This window comes from Aquarana catesbeiana, linkage group LG03 (assembly GCF_042186555.1).
Source record: "Aquarana catesbeiana isolate 2022-GZ linkage group LG03, ASM4218655v1, whole genome shotgun sequence".
Lineage (NCBI taxonomy): Eukaryota > Metazoa > Chordata > Amphibia > Anura > Ranidae > Aquarana > Aquarana catesbeiana.
The window spans coordinates 140,837,312-140,858,405 of record NC_133326.1 but is presented as its reverse complement, the minus strand read 5'-3'; the positions used below and the strand labels follow the sequence as shown (position 1 = coordinate 140,858,405).

Below are 21,094 nucleotides of genomic sequence, written 5' to 3'. Positions count from 1 at the left end.
CATGACACTACCTGCCTGGAGTTTGCATGTTCTCCCTGTGCCTACGCGGGTTTCCTCCGGGTACTCCGGTTTCCTCCCACACTCCAAAGACATGCTGGTAAGTTAATTGGCTTCTGTCTAAATTGGCTCTAATATATGAATGTGAGTTAGGGACCTTAGATTGTAAGCTCCTTGAGGGTAGGGACTGATGTGAATGTACAATGTATATGTGAATCGCTGCGTAAATTGACGGCACTACAAATATTATTTTTTTTTTCAAAATTGTTTGACTTTTTTTGTTTATAACGAAAAAATTAAAACCGCAGAGGTGATCAAATACCACCAAAAGAAAGCTCTATTTGTGGGGGGAAAAAAAGGACATCAATTTTGTTTGTGTACAGCGTCGCATGACCACGCAATTGTCAGTTAAAGCGACGCAGTATCACAAAAAATGGTCTGGTCATTAAGAGGGTAAATCCTTCCGGGGCTGTAGTGGTTAAAAAGCGTCCTAAAAAAAGTGCTTTAAGGTTCACATAATTGAAAATATAAACTGACCTACCAGATTAAATATAGTTAGGTTGTTATGTCCTATACCGAAATACAAAGCTTATATAGGGATGACAGTATGTTTTTGGGAGGTGATTAATAGAGGGGTGGTGGTGGTGGTCTCCTTTGCATTACATCTGCTGCTTTTGTTAACTTGTGTTGTAAGATCCCCTTCCCTCTGCCCCCTCTCCCTTTCCAGACAGACCTCCCTGACATGGGGTGTCTAAAAATACTGAGATGTTACAAGTCGTTGAAGCATGGTAAATGTAAACCAATCCCAGGCCACGCTATGCATAGCACCCAATCCAGCTCTTGCTCACTATCTCACTGGGGATTAGAAAATACTCATCTTAGTTGTATATGGTCATGGCTAAGGCATTCCTGGGAGTCCATGCCTCTGACGTTGGGGGGAGGGAAGAGGAGAGGAGAACAAGGAGGGAGGGGGATCAGTTTTCTTTAAAACCAACACCATCCTGGTCTCCACACTTTCAAACAAGTTTGCTAAAAGCCCTATGCTTTCAGCTGTCAGCTGCCTCTCCATTTACTTTCCACCTTTTCTCTGGGACTTGTACATCTCTGGATCAGAACTTCTTCTACATCAGTTTATATTATCCGAAGCTTTTTTTTTTTTCCTAACTGTTCTCTGACAAAACATCTTTATCACAAAGCAGCCCTGCTGTATTTATCTGTGCACCTCTGCTCCCTACAAAGCAAGGATTGACTGAAAGGAAACAGAAGACAGGAAGAGTAAGAGAAAGGTGGAAGTGGATTACACTGGGATAACCCACACACCCCTCCCGCTTCTCTCTGAGCCTGAAAGCCTGCTGAAAGAGTTAACCGTAACTTGCCAAGAAACATCTCACAGTTTCCAACAAGAGGACAAATAATAAGGGAACTAATTTGATTGTTGAGGTCTGTTTCAGCAGCTTGAACTCAATTTCACAGTGTGATTTTGGATCCAGCCGTCCCTACACCCCCTATTTTTTTTTTGTTCTCCTCCCTTTTTTCCTCTCGTTGATCCTCTTATAAAAAGCAGAAAGCTCCAAATCTAAAGTCATCATGAGCACTAACGACTACTACGACCAACACCAGTTTTATCAAGGCGAGGAAGCGGACGAGATGCCAGCTACAGAGAAGGACCTGGCAGAAGATGCCCCCTGGAAGAAAATCCAGCAGAACACATTCACCAGGTGGTGCAATGAGCATCTCAAATGTATGAACAAACGCATAGGGGACCTGCAGAAAGATCTGACCGATGGCCTCAAGCTCATAGGCCTGCTAGAGGTGCTGAGTCAGAAGAAGATGTATAGAAAGTACCACTCCAGACCCAACTTCAGGCAGATGAAGCTGGAGAATGTGTCTGTGGCGCTGGAATTCTTGGACAGAGAACACATCAAGCTGGTGTCCATAGGTACATACCTTCACACTTTTTATTTCATAATAATATAAAAATATAATAACATTTTATCACGTGTTTCAAAAAACATATCATGATGTATTGATTTTCGGGTAGAAAGGATGGCATGCATCAGCTAAATACATACTTTCATGCACATAGTACACAAAATACTCATACCAACAGGAGAAGCAGATACACGCGCACATATGCACACATGCATATACACACAGAGCACATAAACACCTACACAAACAGTGATCAAAGTACATAAACAACACAGAAGTTAGGAGCAGTAGCAACTATTTTTAACCACCAAGGTACATGTAGAGCCTCTAGAAAGGCTAAAATTAGGAGAGATTGGGAATATAAGAGGCAGTACTTGAGATTTCTATCACTGGGATCACTGGCTTCAGTTCACAAGTGGGCTTGTTTTCCCACATTGGGAATATTTTGTGAAAGTAAAGATTAATTCTAGCCTTACATATCTTTGGTGTATATATCCATACATGCTCACACAGTCTGTTGGAAGCTGCAGTTATGCCCTGCTGCAAATCAATGACAACGCAAAAGGAGGAACGCCCACTTTCGCCTCCTCTATATGTATATATATTAGTCCATACAAAGAGTTGCAGTCGTTTATTCAGCCCGGGAAAGTAACAGGCAACAGTTGTTACCTGTTTTTTTTATTATTATTTAAAGCAAACTCAGAACCACATTTATTGCAAAGCTTTGATTCTCTGAATGTTCATATCAGTTATTCTGTAACAGAATATATTACTAGAGTGTTCATTTGAAGAAAGGATGGAGTTAAAATAGTGATTTAAAAGTCTTTTATATGTTTAATTCTGCCAGATCTTTTTTTATGTAGAAATGCATGTGTGGATCAGATTGGGTGTTTGTACCTTGACAGCATCAGTATAAGAAAAACTTGTTGCAGATACAGAACTTTAGTATCGCACTTGTATATCCCAAACTTGTCATAGCATAATACAGTTTAGTTACTGAAAAAGTGGCAATTATTAGCCAACTGGTAGTGAATATATTTAAAGGCAAGCCAAGCAAATACAATATTATAAAGGTATGATATAATGTACATCATATTCCTGTAATATACTGCTATTATCTTACATAATAGTGTATATAATGAGATAGTAATGATTGGTAAGGTGCTATGGTTGAAGGTTTATACTGTAGGTAGGCAAAGGAAACACGTTTTGGTTACCTATGATTTCCCTGTGGAAAACTCCCACTAAAGGCTTTTGATTGAAGTTAGTGGCTAGTGAATAATCTATCAGTGATGCCTAAACCATAGGGATGAGCCAACACCCCCCCCCCCCCCCCACCCCCCGGTTCGGTACGCACCAGAACTTGCGAACAGACAAAAAAATTCGTGCAAACATGCAAACACCGTTAAAGTCTATGGGACTAGAATGTGAAAAATCAAAAGTGCTAATTTGTAAGGCTTATATGCAAGTTATTGCTAAAAAAAAAGTGTTTGGGGACCCGGATACTGCCCCAGGGGACATGTATCAATGCAAAAAAAAGGTTTTAATGACAGTTTTTTCAGGAGCAGTGATTTTAATAATGCTAAAAGTGAAACAATAAAAATGAAATATTCCTTTAAATATTGTGGAGGGTCTCCTTAGTCTGCCTGTAAAGTAGCGTATTTTTCCCATGGTTAGAAAAGTACTGCAGCAAAATGACAGTTCTAAAGGAAAAAATGTAATTTAAAATTGTATTGCCAGATTCTGGCAATATACATAAAAAACATCTAAAAAAACAGCGTGGATTTCCCCTCCCAGAACATACCAGTCCCTTCGGGTCTGGTATGGATATTAAGGTGAACTCCAGGACAATCACCAAAGGGCCTGGTATGGACGGGGGGAACCCATGCCATTTTTTTCTTAATTATGTCATAGGGCACCCCTTAAAGGGGTTGTAAACCTTCGTGTTTTTTCACCTTAATGCATCCTATGCATTAAGGTGAAAAAACACCTGGCAGTGACCGGCCCCCTAGCCTCCCCATTTTTCTTACCTGAGCCCTGGAACTTGACCCGGCGGGGACACGCTGTCTCTCTGCCTGGGGTTCTTGTCTCTTGATTGGATAGATTGATAGCAGCGCAGCCATTGGCTCCCGCTGCTGTCAATCAAATCCAATGACGCGGGTGCTGGGGGGCAGGGCCAAGTTCTACATTCGGCGTCTATGGACACCAAATGCTGGACTCGGAAGCGTGCCCGCAAGGTAACCCCCTCAGGAGAGCGCTTCTCCTATGGGGTTATCTGATGTGGGGAGGAGCTGGGAGAGCCATCGGGGGACTCCAGAAGACGAGGTTCAGGGCCATTCTGTGCAAAATGAGCTGCACAGTGGAGGTAAGTATGATATGTTTGTTATTTTAAAAGAATAAAAAACTAACCCTTACAATCACTTTAACCACTTTAATACACTATGTTATATATTGTACACTGCACTATATACCCTGCACTGTATTATATATACTACACTGAGTGCACTATATACTCTGAACTGCAGTATATATACTATACGGACTGCACTATATACTCTGCTGAAAAATTGGGCTTTAGTTGTTGGTGGTACCAGAACACTGTAACTCCTCACAGATACTCTTGTTGGGTGCAGGAACGGTCCCTGCTATTAAATATTATTTCAGAGGCTGCTTGCCCTCTTTTAGTGGCCTGTGAGCGTCTGCCTCTCCTTGGAGGCTTTCCGGACATGATGGGTATTTTTTTTTTAACACTGCACTGCACTGTATTATATACTGTGTACACCGCCTGAAGTGTATTTGAAACTGTACACACTGTATTATATACTATGTACACCATCTGCACTGTATTAGAAACTGTACACCGCCGAGTGCACTGTATATATAGGCTACGCTGAAAGCAGAATATATATATATATACTAGTCTGACTGTATATATATATATATATATATATATATATATATATATATATATATCAAATACACTGACTGAAAACACTCATATACTCATACACTGTATATATAGCACCAGTCTAGGCTCTGCAGGGATCCCAACAATAATGTCGGGATCAGCCCAGATTTCTGACTGGCAGCTGGCCCAGCACTGTTGAGAGCCTGAGCCAGCCGTTCATGTCTCCTCCATAGGCCGGCGCTCCAATGAGCGCTGAAGGGGCAGAGCATAGAGTCGGTGTCTGACAGTCACTGCTCTGCTCTGTGCTCAGAGTGGACTGAAGAACTGAACGATCAGTGGTCTTTGATCGCTCAGTTCTCGGTGTAGAGCCAGCGTGGGACAGCTGCAGCTCAGATCAATGCTGCAGCCATCTAGGTGAGTATGCAGAGTATTTTTTTTTTTAATTCTACCATGAATACGATGAAGACATGTTCACATCAATCTTTCAATCAAGTGCAAGTGAAAGTCCTTTAAAAATGATTTCCAGGTATGGAAATTTTTTACATAGTTACATTAGTCCAGCTTTGACCAATGTAACTAAGTATATGCCATATCTGGCTGATGCCCCTGGAAGCTGTAAATTACTGAAGTAGACACCACTACCCCAGTGGTCTCTGTTTGCTTCCAGGTTCTGTGTTGAGTGGCTGGCTGTATTCTGAACACAGGAGGTCGGCTGACTGGCACTGGTGCCATTTAGAGAATAATTTGAATTCTCTAATCGGACAAGATGGAGAGTGTAATATCGCCCCCTGCCTCTCCGCCTTAAGCAATCAGAGAATGCTTTGCATTCAGATGATGCAACACATTCTTCTCTAAATGGCGCCCAACCTCCTGTGTTCAGAACACATCAGGCCAGCCACTCAGCACAGGGCCCGGGAGTCTACTTCAGTGATTTCCAGCTTACAGGAACATTGACCTCCTGTGGTAGAAACATAGCTACATTGGTCTAAGCTGGACAAATGGAACTATGTATGAAATATACATACCTGGAATTTATTTTTAATTTCCCTGCACACAGGTAGTAAAAGTGAACATAATATTGGCTTATTTAGAAAGTTAAAACATTCTCTACTCCTATTAGTAAATCAACCTAATAAAGCAAACCTGCACTTTTTCCATGCAGGGCAGGAAAAGGTTCCCTTTAATTCCCTTTAATGCCCCCCCCCCCCTGCTGGTCCAGGGTTCTGGGTGGATCCCGACCATATGGTCACAATCTTTTCCCAGCCTGGACCGGCTCTTTGACATCGGCCGACAGCGGGGTTCAGCCGGCTATCTGCTGAAAATGGGTCACAGGAGTGCAGAACAAAAAAACTGCACTCCTGTGATCCACAGGAGAAGTACAGCCAAACGAGCTCTGGCTGTACTTCTCCTTTAAAAATGACTATTTTAATACTGCACTCAGCTTGATTGAGTTATCGTTTTGTAATGAGGTACTAACTGAAGGATATGTTTGATGTTTTTAGTTGACATCATTGTTTAGGAGAAAGGGGTAGAACAATAAGTCAGAAAAACACTGACTGACATCTATTGCTTGGAGTACAACAGGTGTAGAACAGGGTTGTATGGCCCAGTCAGTACATGCCACATTCATACAATATTAAAGAAGATAATATGTGAGGGTGATGTCATCATAATGAGGTAATTGATGGATCTAATTGAAGACTGACACTAATATACAACTAAGTATAATCATTCTGGTATAGTTTGCAACAGCTGGTAGAGTTCTGTTTGCATGCTATGCTTACGATTATATAACCATAGTATTAATAAACAAAGTGTAAACATTCAGTGACAATTTTTCTTTCTTATTATGAATTAAAATGGACATTCTAAAGTAATTACAGTAATACCGCGGATTGCGAGTAATGCGGTTAATGAGCGTTTTGCAATACGAGCTATTTCTTTAAAAAAATCCTGACTCGGTTTGTGAGTGTTATCTCGCAAGATGAGCAGGATTCAAGCCTCTGTGGTGTGCAGTACCGCATTTGGCCAGAGGTGCAGGGGCGCCGGTGACACTCTGAGCCGTTTGGATGCACTCGGAAATACTCGTAAATACTCCATTCCCGAGTGTTTCCGAACCTCTCTGAGGGTTTCCAAGTGCATCCGAGCGGCTCTGAGCTGTCTCGAATTTCTTAGTCTCTCCGGCGCCCCTCCCCACCTCTGGCCAAATGCGGTACTGCATACAATAGAAGTCAATGTGGAACGAATTATCTTTGTTTCCATTGACTTCTATGGGGAAACTTGCTTTGATATTACTCCTGGAACGGATTATGCTCGCAATCCAAGGTTCCACTGTATTCTATTACCCATGCCAGTAATCTGGGTATATATAGGTTGCCATTGCTAACCTCCTCATTTGAAAATGCTAGTTGTCTGAATGTCATGAGTTACTGACCAAGCAAAACAAATGTGCAAATCACAATTACTGAATTCACTCAGGAAGGTCAATGGCTTAGGAGGCCAGAGTCAGCAAAACAACTAGAATTTTCAAAATAATACTCTTCCCATCTAAAAAAAAAATGGTTTACTAATGACTTACTATATGTAGCTTTAAAGCTGAACTGGGTAAAAAAAATACACTCTTTCAATGGAGCCCTCCACTTAATCTGGGGGATGTAGGGGTATAGAGTAATGCCCCGTACATACGATCGGACTTTCCGTCAACAAAACCGTGGATTTTTGTTCGAGAGGATGTTGGCTCCAACTTGTCTTGCATACACACGGTCACACAAATGTTGGCCAACAATTACGAATGTGGGAACGTGGTGACTTACAAGACGTACAATGAGCCGAGAAAAGGGAAGTTCAACAGCCAGTGCGGCTCCTTCTTCTTGATTCTGAGCATGCGTGAACTTTTGTGCATGGGACTTGTGTACATACGATCAGAAATTCCGACAACAAAAATTTTGTTGGCGGGAAATTTGAGAACCTGCTAACCAACATTGGTTGGCGGAAAGTCCGACAACAAATGTTCGATGGAGCATACACGTGGTCGGACTTTCAGCCAACAAGCTCACATCCAACATTTGTTGTTGGAAAATCCGATTGTGTGTACGGGGCATAATACTTAGCTATGAGGTATAACCAAAAAACACAGGCTGTCACCAGCACTGACACCACCGTTTTTCTTTCTCTGTGTTCCCCTTATAACATTGTTTTATTACCTGTTGATCCTGCCATCAAATCCATTGATTTTTCACTTCCTGTGATAGGGTGACACAACTGTTCTTTCTGCAGTGAAATCACAAACAGACAGATATGTATTATAGAAGGATTTCAGATCCAAGCCTTTTTGACATAATTTTTCTTTAAAAAGATTTGTTTATCTGTTGTCTTAGGAATATTTCAGATGTAAAGAGGAGCTATATGTTTTTAGTTAATTTTCTGAATTGAAGTAGACTTTTCTGTAATTTCAGATAATTTTAAAGTTATTGTAGACACATGGGGAGAACATAATGCAAAATGGGGAGAACATAATGCAAATAAGCAACATGCATTTCACATTATTTTTAAGGCAGAAATCTGGGCTAAACAAATATAGTCTAAATAGAAGAGGCATGTGTATTATTATTTGAATCTTGGTCTCCTTTGTGCATTTCTTCCAGATCTGTGCAGTCATCCAGCATGAAACAATTCCTGTACTGACTGTGCAGTTTACTATCATTGTTGCTCTCTCCCTGCTTGTGCAGGGTGTCTAGTCTTGTATCCGCCCCCTCCTGGAGTTTTCTGCAGGCAGCCTGTAGTGGGTGGAGCTGATGGGCCCCTCCCACAGCTCTGTTTTCTGAACAGGTTATGCACAGCACAATGATAATGTCACCACTGTTACTTTCTGCAAAGTAAAACTGGGGTTAAAAAACTGTTTAGTTCACACAACATTGATTTATATCTTTTGTGGCTATTGAGGAACATTTAACATTTTTTTGTGTCTCAATTTCAGTTTTAAACTGTTATGCTATCTAGCAATGGCATGGACGTATTGTAGTTAAAATTAAAGAGGAATTTCAGGCAAGCAACTAAATAGGTAAAATAATTTGTTTTATCCATTAACCACTTATCTACCGGGAACTTTCACCCCCTTCCTGCCCAGGCCATTTTCAGCGCTGTCACACTTTGAAGGACAATTGCGCGGACATGCTACACGGTAACCGTGTTAATTTTTTTTTCATTTTCTTCACACAAATAGAGCTTTCTTTTGGTGGTATTTAATCACTGCTGGGATTTAATTTTTTTTCCTAAAAAGAAAAAAAAAGACCAAAAATGTTGGAAAAAAAAAAAAGTTTTTCTTAGTTTCTGTCGGTAAATTTTGTAAATAAGTAATTTTTCTCCTTCACTGATGTGCACTGATGAGGCGGCACTGATGGAAACTAATAGGCTGCACTGATGGGCACTGATGATGTGGCACTTATGGGCACTGATGAGGCAGCACTTATGGGCACTGATTAGGTGGTACTGATGAGGAGGCACTAATATTCTGCACTTATGGGCACTGATAGGTGGCACTGATGAGCACTAATAGGCGGCACTGATGAGTGGCACTGGTGGGCATTGATAGGTGGTACTGGTGGGCACTGATAGGTGGCACTGACGGGCCTGATAGCTGGCACTGGTGGGCACTGATAGGAGGCATTTATAAGCGGTACTGATGGGCAGCACTAATGGGCACTGGTGGGCATTGGCACTGGCACTGATGGGCATTGATGGGCTTTACTGATGGGCATTGATGGGCATCACTGATAGGCGGCACTGAAAGCCAACACTGACTGGCAACACTAATGGGCACTGATTGTTGGCACTGGTTGCTGGCACTGGTTGGCACCGGTTGCTGGCACTGGTTAGCATGGGTTGCTGGCACTGGTGGCACTCTAATGTAATCAGGGCACTGATCATAAGTTCCCTGGTTACATCTCTCACTGTCCCCTGCGAAGAAATGCCTCTGATCGTCTCTCCTTGCCACACACTCTGTCAGTGTGAGGCGAGGAGTGCCGATTACAGGCACTTCCTTGTTTACATGTGGCCAGCTGTGATTGGACACAGCCGATCACATGATTAAAGATCCAACACAGAGTGACAGCGATTGCCATCATTTGACGGTGGGCGGGCGGCAAGTGGTTAAAAGATTTGAAATTCGATCATAGGTTCTCATCAAGGGAGCCTGACTAAGCCTACCCTTTCCACTCAGCTCCTCTATTCACAGAAGATGAACTACAGCTTCTATGAATGAAAGAGGATTCTTTCAATCATCTGTCCATCCTCAAATAGGTATGATGCTGACGACTTTGCCGGTGCCGCACCGATTCGAAAAAAAGGTTCTTATACTATTTCAGGTGAGATTTGCATAGACATCTGTGCACAAAGTCGCACAGATGTCAGCCAAAAACACACCTAAAGTCGCACTGACCTGTGGCTTTGAAATCGCACAACTTCAAGTGAAGTCATTTCAAAGTCGGATTCCGTGTGACCGGGAGCTTAAAGAAGTTTGAGGTTTATGAAAAAATAAACATACGCACTCTCCTCTATGCTGCAGCATTCCCAGCCTGAGAACTGAGTAACCACATGATTGCTGGTCACTCAGTTCTCCGTCTGCTAGAAGCAGTCACCGCTCTCTGCTTTTTCATCGATCACTGGAGTGCTGGGCTGGGGAGGGAGCGGGAGGGGCGGTCTGCGGTCTGCGGCTCTCATCCTGCACTGAGAGGTGCATCCAGCTATCAGTCAGTGCCAGGAACAGCTCTGCCAAGTCAACTGATGACAAGCAGATTCCCCTTACCCAGCAGATGGAGGTACCCCTGGGCCATCGCTATACTATTCCAATGACAGGATGGGACCCCCTTACTATCCTGGGCCTTTGGGCCCTAACTCTCATGAGTGGGGTTTTCACAGGCCAGGCCAAGGTACCAAAAGATTGGCAGAACAAGGAGAGGTACCCGAGGGGGTAGACGCTCTAGAGCAAAAAAGAAAAAAGCTCTAGCCGGAACAGGGATTTTTAATCTAAGCACTGTGGCTCTTAGTCAGGAAGAAAAACTGGTGCTTGATAGGGGCCTAAAGTTCGTACCACCTAGGAAATTAAACAAGTTCGAAACCTATATGGACATTCACAAATTTATCCGTAAAATTAACATTAAGAGATACCTGGTGTCCAACCCTATTCAGGAGAGGAATGTGTTTTCCGATGACTACCAACATTCCGGATTGGCCAATGCCTCCCTATATAACCCCCCAGGGGCTATGGCGCCCTCCGTTAAGGTTTTTAAGGAGGTGCTTTTAAGAGATTTAGATTCAATGCCTATCAAAAAGGCCAAATTCGATCGGGACCTTCATATTGGACTCGATTCCCTCTGTAACAACAAAGAGATAGTTATTAGACCCGCGGACAAAGGGGGAGGGATTGTAGTTCTCAATAGAGGTGACTATCTCCAAGAAATGTTTAAGATCCTGGGTGATAGGGAGACCTATACTCCTCTGGATTCTGACCCCAAAGTTCCTTATCTTAGGGAATTGAGGAAGTTGGTTGATTCTGGCTATACCCAAGGAATCCTTAGTAAAAAAGAGAAGGCCTATTTGATACCTAAAGCCCCCCGGACCCCTGTGATCTACTATCTGCCTAAAGTGCATAAACATCCTACCTGCCCCCCGGGACGTCCTATTGTAAGTGGGATTGATTCCCTTACGTCCCGGGTGGGCAGATATATTGATTTTTTCCTGCAACCCCTGGTGAGTAAAATGCCTTCCCTCATTAGGGATTCTAAACATACTATTAACATACTGGCCAATTGTACTCCCACTCCCAGCATGTGGATGGTGACGGCGGACGTTTCGTCCCTTTACACTATTATCCCCCACGAGTTGGGGTTCTATGCGGTTGAGTATTATCTAAGGAAAGACTCCGGTTTGTATGATGAGCAAATCAATTTCATCTTGGTACTCCTAAGGTACGCTGCGTCCCATAATTACTTTTGGTTCAATAAATGTTTCTACCGACAGGACCGTGGAGTTGCGATGGGGGCTAAATATGCCCCCAGTCTTGCAAACCTGTTTATGGCCCTGTGGGAGGAGGATGTCGTCCATGTTTGCCAGAGGCCCCAGTTAAAACTGTGGGCCAGGTACATTGACGACATCCTCCTCCTGTGGGATGGCGATCGCAGTGACCTCGACCTCTTTATGGAGGAACTCAATTCCAACAATAGGGGCATTGTACTTAATTTTGAAGCCAGCCAGTCCAATATCCATTTTTTGGACCTTAACATTGATATACAAGGGGACCGGTTTGTAACCTCTACTTATTTTAAGAAAACAGACCGGAATTCGTATATTCCTTTGAATAGCTGCCACCATAGCTCTTGGCTCCGGTCTGTTCCCAAGAGTCAATTTCTACGACTTAAACGGAATTGCACTGTCAATTCACAGTTCTTGCAACAGACCGAAGTCCTGATGAACCGCTTTGTAGAAAAAGGGTATGACAGGGAATTTTTGACCCAAACCTTGGATGTTGTTAAGGGTATAGACAGGGAACAGCTACTCATTCAAAAAGCACCCCCTAGAGAAAATCCCGTTACTCTCCCCTTTGTCACCACCTACTCAATACAGCATAGTAATATTAAAAACCTTCTTAATAAACATTGGCACTTATTGGCTAATGATCCGATCCTGAGAACTGTCATTCCAGACAAACCCCGAGTAATTTTTAAAGGGGCATCGTCACTTAGGAACAGATTGGCCCCAAATGTTCTTGATCCACCTACTAGAGGCATTCATGGCCTTTTTGATAATTTGAAGGGGTACTATAAATGTGGCAGATGTCGGGTTTGTAGGCTTAACTCTGTGACAACCAGGCGAACTCAGAAATTCATCTCTAATAGTACCCACGAGGAACATGAAATTAGGCCCTTTATCACCTGTACAACGGAGGGGGTCGTCTACCTCCTACAGTGCCCTTGCGGCCTACAATATGTGGGTAGGACTAGGCGACCACTCTCCGTTCGTCTAAATGAACATATCACTAATATCTTGAATGGCTTTCCGAAACATTCTGTTTCTAAGCACTACTTGACCACACATAATAAAGACCCCTCTAACACACTTTTTCTAGGAATCGATAGATATCGGCCTCATTGGAGGGGTAGCTCCTTAGTTAGGAGCATCTCAAAACTTGAGATGCTCTGGATACACAAAATCAAGTGCTACGCCCCCTATGGGCTTAATATTGACACTGATACCAATGCCTTTATCGATAATTCATGAGTAATAATAGTTCTCGGAATTTTCGGTTCTTATTCTCCATCTTTAGAGTATAATATTTTGACCAATATTCCTCACCCTTAGAACGGCTAAAGCCAGAGACTTGCTATTCCTGGGTGGGCAGATGCCCCATAGGGCAATTTAGATCTGCCTAATCTGGTATGTGCCCCATATTTGTATGGGGATTTGGTACTTTTAAGGTCGGGACTAAAAATAAATGTCCATTGTATTTAAAATTATCTTAATTTATTTTATTTTGTTTTTGTTTGTATTCCACCTATAACTTATGTCATGATGTATTTATGCTTTTCATATGTGTGAGGAAATCACCTTCCTTTCCCCCAGGTTTAACCACCATAACTGCTAGAATGGCTCTGGGACGCCCCTGTATATCTAGGGAATGATTTCCTGGTTTAGCGAGCCATTCACGTGGTAAACGATTTAAAGGGGTTAATTTAATTTACTTTAATACCTTTACCCCCTTTTTTTCATGTATGGCCACACCTCCGAAGGACGCTATTTAACTTATAGTTTTAACTTAATCTAATTTAACTCAATTTATTAAGAATCACCTTTTTGCGTTTCCCGTTTGTTGGGGATTAACCTATGTGTGATGTTAATTTACCCCTATGAATGTTAATTGGTCTGTTTATGTATATCTTAAACTGGCACAGGTTGCTATGCACATTCCCACATCCAAGATGGCGATCTTGTGTCATCCGGCCTTAATTGGTGGAACGCAAGGTGATTTCCGGTCCCGTCCTCAGAACGAGGTCTGGTTATGTTATTTTACTACATTAATGCGACACGTCAGTGCGTCGCCCGTGCCCCAGACGACGTCAGAGTGTGACGAAACGTACGTCGGGCGTGCTGACGTGCTGACGTGCTGCATCCACTGTTTACAGTCTACAGGACGGGCGATCGCTCTCTAGCCGGCCGGCTTATATGTTTGTTGATACTTTTCTGAATGTAAGTGCAACTCTTTTGTTTTTAATTAAAAGTAAAGCAGGATTACGCTATGTTGCCTTTCCTTCTTTCTTGGTACACCTCTTTTGAGGTTTATCCTTAGCCAGTGGTATATCTCCACCTAGAGTGGTAACTGGGAGAACAGCGCATAATCCAAGTCAAGGTGGTGTGGTCCTCTCTGATGGTCCATCCTGAAAGGCCCCGACCGGGTTAAGGTCGCAAGCTCTTCCAAGCTTGCCGTTTGGTAAGCGCATAATTTTACTATACCACAGTGGTGCGGTGAAGGACTTATTATTATTTCCACCTACCTCATCTTTTTATTCACCATCCATGACCGATACTGAATAGGATCGTTCATCTCATTTATATATGCCATTTATGAACTTGGAGTCTATTTTAATTTGGGCCTAATATCCCACTTGTTTGTTTGTTATATCATATATAACCAAATTTTGTCACAGCGCTGTTTTTTATAATCTTATATACTTTGTATGTGCGTATCACACTTTGTAGCGGCTGCTTTTATGTTGTTTTTTTGACCAATTTGTCACCTTTTGATTGCTTTTTTCAGTACACCTATGCATTAATGTTTATGGTATAGCGCGGTGGTTTGCTTTTTTCTTTTTTCTTAGATGCCCCCTATCGTCTGATTCTGGGTTTAAGGGAGAGCAAAAATAAGTGCACTCCTGTGAGATGTATGACCAAAAAAACATACTTTTAATTGAATTTCCTTGAATAAATACATTGAAACTTGCTGTCATCTTTAGTTATGTTTAAACTAGTATATAATAAATGTGACGAGCATTATGAGCATTACTTAAACCAAGATCATTGCTTAGAACAGTTCTTCCATACAAAGTATATAAAACCACATAGTTAGAATGTTTCACTTATGTGTAATTACTTAGCTCTTGGGACCTGGAAAGTCACAAAGTGAAAGTATACTGGAGAAGTAATTTAACTGCCACTGACATATTATAACCATCTGTCCAGTTACTATATTTTATAGTTAATCCAGGTGATTGGCTGCTATCTGTTGCTGCCAGTAAATTGCTAATTTACAGTTAAATAATCAGAAAAAAACTATAATCAGCAACAGCATACAAGGACCTGGGGATATGTGCATATCACAAAGTAACACTCATCTGGCCAAAAGAGGCATTGCATGAAGGTTTTAACAGACCATTTAATCTGATGGTGACATAAACATAGGTATTAAATACATTTGGACCACTTTTAAATACTTGCTATTTTTGTACTCATAACCTTCTCCTATGTTAGATCAAAAGTCATTAATGGTAAATTAACATTAATCACATTTTGTTTTAATGCCTGGGGCAAGATATTCCTATCTGATGCCATGGATGTTGCTTATTTATCCAGCAATGCCAGTTGGTAAAAGATTCCTAAAATTCCACCCCCTTGAAGTGCTTGTCGAGTGGAAGAATCCACATACCACTTCTCCTATCCCTGCAGGCTTTGCTTTTAGGAAGATTGGCAGCAGAAAAAATATAAAAGAGCCTATAAGTATATGATGGTAGTCAGATCCAAACGTCAAATGGTTATTCATGCAAAATCATTCATACTTGTTTTAGCCACCTGTGCATTTTATTGGAATGTGCAGACAACCCTGGCCCAGTGGTCAAGTGAGGAATCCAGTAGACTAATTATTCACCCTAAGATCAGTTGGAAAGGACATATATAAAAAGGTCTGTGAGTACTCATAGAATACACGATCATCTACTGGTTTGATATTAATCATTCACATCATGCAATTGTCTCCTATAGTCTATATCCACTCTCATGGGTTTTTTGTGTTGAAGAAATATTTGATTAGCGTTCCTCTAGATCATGGGTCTCCAAACTTTCCAAACAAAGGGCCAGTACACCATCGTTCAGACTTTAGGGGGGCTGGACTGTGGCCATTGGGTGTAGAAAATGTTCCAGTAAAAAATGAGATTAAAAAATGCCCCCTCTTTGGTGTCAGTGAGAGAAATTTTGCTGCATAATTGGTCATTGGGAGGAAATGTGCCCCATCATTGGTGTCATTGGGCCCCATTGTTGGTGTAATTCGGGGGAATTGTACCCCATCATTGGGGTCATTGGGAGGAATAGTGCACCTTTTTTGGTCTCAGATGGGGGGGGGGGGGGGGATTGTGCTCCATTGTTTGTGCCAGTGGATGAAATGATGCCCTGGGGGCTGGATAAAAGTAAGCAAAGGGCCACAGTTTGGAAACCACTTCTCTAGATCCATGGTATTTATTAACTTCCTACAGTAACATATATACTTTTCAAGTCCTTCCCATAGTGAGAGCGTAATAAAGGGCTAGTACATGTGCATGGAAAGATGTCTATGTGTGTATACACAAGCTCAGCACTCAAGGGGTTATTTTTGGGTATTCCTAAGGCAAGAGAGAGGCAGCTCACTGCAAAGCTTATTCCAACCCATATGTCCTTCAGAACTTTGAACTTTTTTCAGAGGAATTCCTAAAAAGTATGTTTTGGTGAGCAATTTTGCTATGACTATTTATGCATATTTCAGTGGTAAAGGACATTTCTTTAATGGTTTCAAATAGTTTGAAGTGTGGTATTTGTGGGAGTCAGCTCTCTCTTATGTAGACATTTAAAACAAACAAACTTTAGTTTAAATTTGAAGTTGCTATCTAACAATTAGCTGTGAATGTTTGTGTGTGCATGGTGCTGAGCAGATAAGCCATGTAGAGACATGACAGGTGTGGGTGACATTGAGCAGGGCTCTCATCACTGATACAACTGATATGTTGTGTGTGGGGGTAAATGGTCATGGCAAGGGGATGGTAGTTTTTATACCCTCAGTATATAATCCCTTGTACATGTCTTCTAAATTATCTGTAGTTTTCAAAATGCAAACCTGAAAACAAGCTACTCATAATACTGTAAACTGGGATGGTCGTGCCTAATATTAAAGTACATCTAAAGCCCACCCTTTTCATATTGACTATAAGGGAGAGGTATAACTGCAGTCATGTTTTTCTTTTTTTTTTTTTTTACATCTGTGTCTCAGTAGGGAGATTTCCCTTCTTCCTGTCCCGTAGACTCAACTCAAGTGAGAGGATGTCTTTCCAATGTGAGGAAAATCCTCTTTTACAGTTGTCAGTTGCCTCTTTTACAGTTGTCTCCGGAACCAATGTCCCCATTGGAAGATTTCCCTTCTATTCCTGTTTCAGTGGCAACTTATACATTTAAATTTACCCTCACTTATTATTCCTGGTAACATTGGTGATCAGGACAATTATGCCTCGTTTCCACTGAGCGGATTGGTTCGGTTCGGTTCGGTACGGTATGCTATTTTGGGTGTTTCCATTATGAAAGTGGCCCATACAACCGAACCGAACCGCTCCATTCAGGGTCCTGCTTCAGATGTGGGGCCATAAAAAATGGAACGGTTCGGTTAGGGCGGAGCTACGATACATTCCACTGATTGGCTGACAGAAAACCCTCTTCTGTGCTATGCTGAGGCATTTTTTCTAAACCCTGTATGGCCCCTTGTGGTCCCACTTGCAGTGGAAACGCTCACCAGAATAGACCAGACCATTCTAGGCCATTCAAACTGTACCGACCCGAACCGATCCGCTCAGTGGAAACGAGGCATAAGAAAGTGAATCTCCCTATCAGGGACACAGACAGCAATACAAACCTGACAGCGGTTTTACCCTCTCACCACTCTAACCAAATCTAAAAACATGGATAGTTTACCTTTAGTTATACTTTAACCATTGGCGAAATAAAAAAAATTAACTCACGCTAACTGCCAGAACTGGATTACCTGTACTTGATGTAAAGGCTACCATTCAGGTAATATGATGTATGATGCTTCCACTTGGTTTCCCCTGTTATTGGTAGACCTTAGCATGTTCCTCCCATAATAGTAGCATCATTATAGCTAGTAAGTATATTTTGGGCCTACAATACTAAAATAATTATTGCATAGGCCCATGGGCGCCCCCACAACATAGCCAAGACTGTAACAGAATATGCAAAAACATCTACCAAAAAATTAGATCCCCATCACTCCTGATCACAGGATGTCTAGGTAGCTTGCAGCCTTTAAAATGCATTATTCTCTCATCACCTAATTTGCCTATCCCTTCTCCCTTGCGTTACAGGATACAAGCTTTCATTAAATCTATGCTTCCCCTGACTCGACTGTCCTGATAATGTTTAGTGAAACTTTAAATTGTACCACTTCTTAATAATGGAAAAATAAACACTGAAGCCAAATAAACCATCATATCATCATGTTTAAAGAATCAACAGATTCAGGGGGCCAATGGAAACACATCTTAACCAGTTCTTGACCGTGCTATAGCCGAAAGACAGCTACAGCATGGTTGTTCAATTCAGGGAAAGCACCCATGGACGTCCTCCCAGAACCAGGCGCCCTGAGCGCCCAACTTCATGGAAAGCTGATCACAGATTGGGGTAAAGGCCTAAACACAGAGGCCCTTTACCATGTGATGAGCTGTGTCCAATCACAGCTGATCACAATGTAAACAAGCTTGAGGAAAGGAGAGCTGTGTGACAGGGGACATCTACACTAATAATCAGGGCACTGATCATCAGTGTCAATGTCCTGATTATCAGTGCAGCCCCTACAGTGCCAATTAGTGCCCATCAGTGTTGCCTATCAGTGCCCATTGGTTCTGCCAATCAGTGTCCATCAGTGCAGCCTATCAGTGCCTCCTCATCAGTGCCACCTATCAGTGCTGCCTATCAGTGCCGTCTATCAATGCCCATCAGTGCTGCATATCAGTGCAGCCACATTAGTCTTGATTCATCAGTGCCCATCAGTGCAGCCTATCAGTGCCCATTAGTGCAGCCTCCTCAGCGCATATCAGTCAAGGAGAAAAATTACATATTTGCAAAATTTTATAACAGAAACTAAGAAAAAGGTTCTTTTTCAAAATTTTTTTTTTTTTTCGTTTGTTTAGCAAAAAAACCCAATGGTGATTTAATACCACCAAAAGAAAGTTCTATTTGTGGGAAAAAAATTATAAAAATTTCATATGGGTACAGTGTTGCATGATCGTGCAATTGTCATTCAAAGTGTGACAGAGCTGAAAATTGGCCAAGGCAGGAAGGAGGTGAAAGTGCCCAGTATTGAAGTGGTTAAATGCCATGAATGAGCAGGGCCTTTCCTAGAATCCTTCTTCCTGGCAGCAACATTTAAGCAAAAAAAAAAAAAAAAAAATGACCAACGCCTGTAAAAGTGTGTAACGCTTTTAGCCGCCTTTACCCGCATCAAGCATTTGGGCGTTAATTCATTTCATTGTCCAAAAAAATACTTTATTCTTTATTATTTATACTTAAAATGAATTAATACTCAAGTGCTAAACGCGCCTAATGTTTAAACACGTTTACAAACGTAAGCAATTTTCTCTGCTGCTCCTGGATGCATTGGCAGAGGGTTTTTTTTTCCCTGCCTCTAAACTTTGCTGCCATTCTTCCTATATGAATTTGTATTGTAATTGTACTGTCTGTCCTACTGTTTTAAAGCGCTGCGCAAATTGGCGGTGCTATATAAAAATAATAATGATGAAACGCTGCTAAAACTATGCATTGGCACATAGACTAACATGCAGGAGAGTTTAAAAAAAACACCAGATGCCCCTAGAAAGCAGCTGAAAAAATGTTCAGTGTGCATGAGGCCTAAGGTTTATAAATGGACTGCGTTTTCCCCACTACATGAAATGTTATGTATCCATTTACAAAAACCATACCCCTGGCATTTATATCGACAACTGTATATTTATACATAACGCACCAACTGAAAAGTTTATTTATACTCGTTAAACATACTGTATACAAAGAATGCATTCCATTCCAACTTTAAAGACAGATGGCAATATGTTATATATAGAGAGAAATTGCTGAAAGAACATGCATAGAAAGGCTTGATATTTGCGATATATAGAAGTCAATCTATCAAGCAGTAAAAATATGAGCAGATAAAAAGAAACACATGGTCCTTAAAAGGGAAGTGCTTTTTATTCCAAAATGATATGCTTACCCTTTATTAAAAACAGCTTATTTGGCACATGATTTAAGTGGACCAAGACTTTATTTTTTCCCTATAATCCCAAAGTTTTCAAATATTTTATAAATGCATTCCCTACAATGGGCTTCATGAATAGGAGCATCATAAATAGAACTGCTGCCACCGTAAACAAGGACTGCAATATATCATAATTTTGCTCTTAGGTATAGATCTTTAATAAACCGCATTATCAGCATTGAAGGAAGAATTAGCTTCCTACACTTGTATATATGATACTTAGTTAACACAAATTAAGGATATTTTAAGTAATTAATTTTTGTGAAAACATATTAGGAAACTTTTCTAAAAGTGCCATTTGGGTTTCCTAAAATATTACAGAAATTTCTGGTATGTTGAGGCTTGCTGGGCCTTTGCATTGCCTGTACAGTACTATGGTCTGTAACACATAAGGAGAATGGCTGATGAGTTGCTAGCAGTCTATCAATTTTCTATAACCCTCAGACGGAATAGTGTGCCGCTTAGGCTCAGCTGGTTTGGGGAGTGATATGGGAAATGAAAGCATGCACTGCCACGGGACTGCTGGCGGGAGAGTGGAGCTCGTACTGGCTTCTGTGGGGGCTGGAGAGAGAGAGAAGGAAATCCCTGACAGCGCACATCCACGTAAGTGTTCAGTAGTGAAATGACAACCTCAGCCTGGACTCCTGAAAGGCCACGCCTGGCGGGAGTCCAGGCTGAGGTTCTCATTTCTCTACTGAACACCTACGTGGATGTGCGGCATCGGGGATTTCCTCCTATCTCTATTAATTTTCTTTAGCTTAGGCAGACCATACATGGATTGTTTTTTTTCGATTGCCCACACAAGAAAGGTGGAAGGAGGAATCCTCCCTGCTGTGCCATTGCATTCTGACAGCGGGGAATCCTCCACTGTCAGAATACACCAATTGGCTGCAGGTGTTGATCAAATGAAAATCCCCTTTTGGAAG

At 41.7% G+C, this 21,094-nt stretch overlaps 1 protein-coding gene across 2 annotated transcripts in view; it reads left to right on the top strand.

Annotated features, from left to right (window-relative positions):
• The first annotated feature begins 984 nt into the window (after positions 1-984).
• Positions 985-21,094, top strand: part of FLNC (filamin C) — an 83,367-nt gene continuing 63,257 nt past the window's right edge. For both annotated transcript variants that reach the window (XM_073619333.1, XM_073619332.1), the window contains exon 1: positions 985-1,936. In XM_073619333.1, the coding sequence (XP_073475434.1) occupies positions 1,585-1,936 (352 nt within the window). In that variant the 5' untranslated portion in view covers positions 985-1,584. The remainder of the gene's footprint in view (positions 1,937-21,094) is intronic.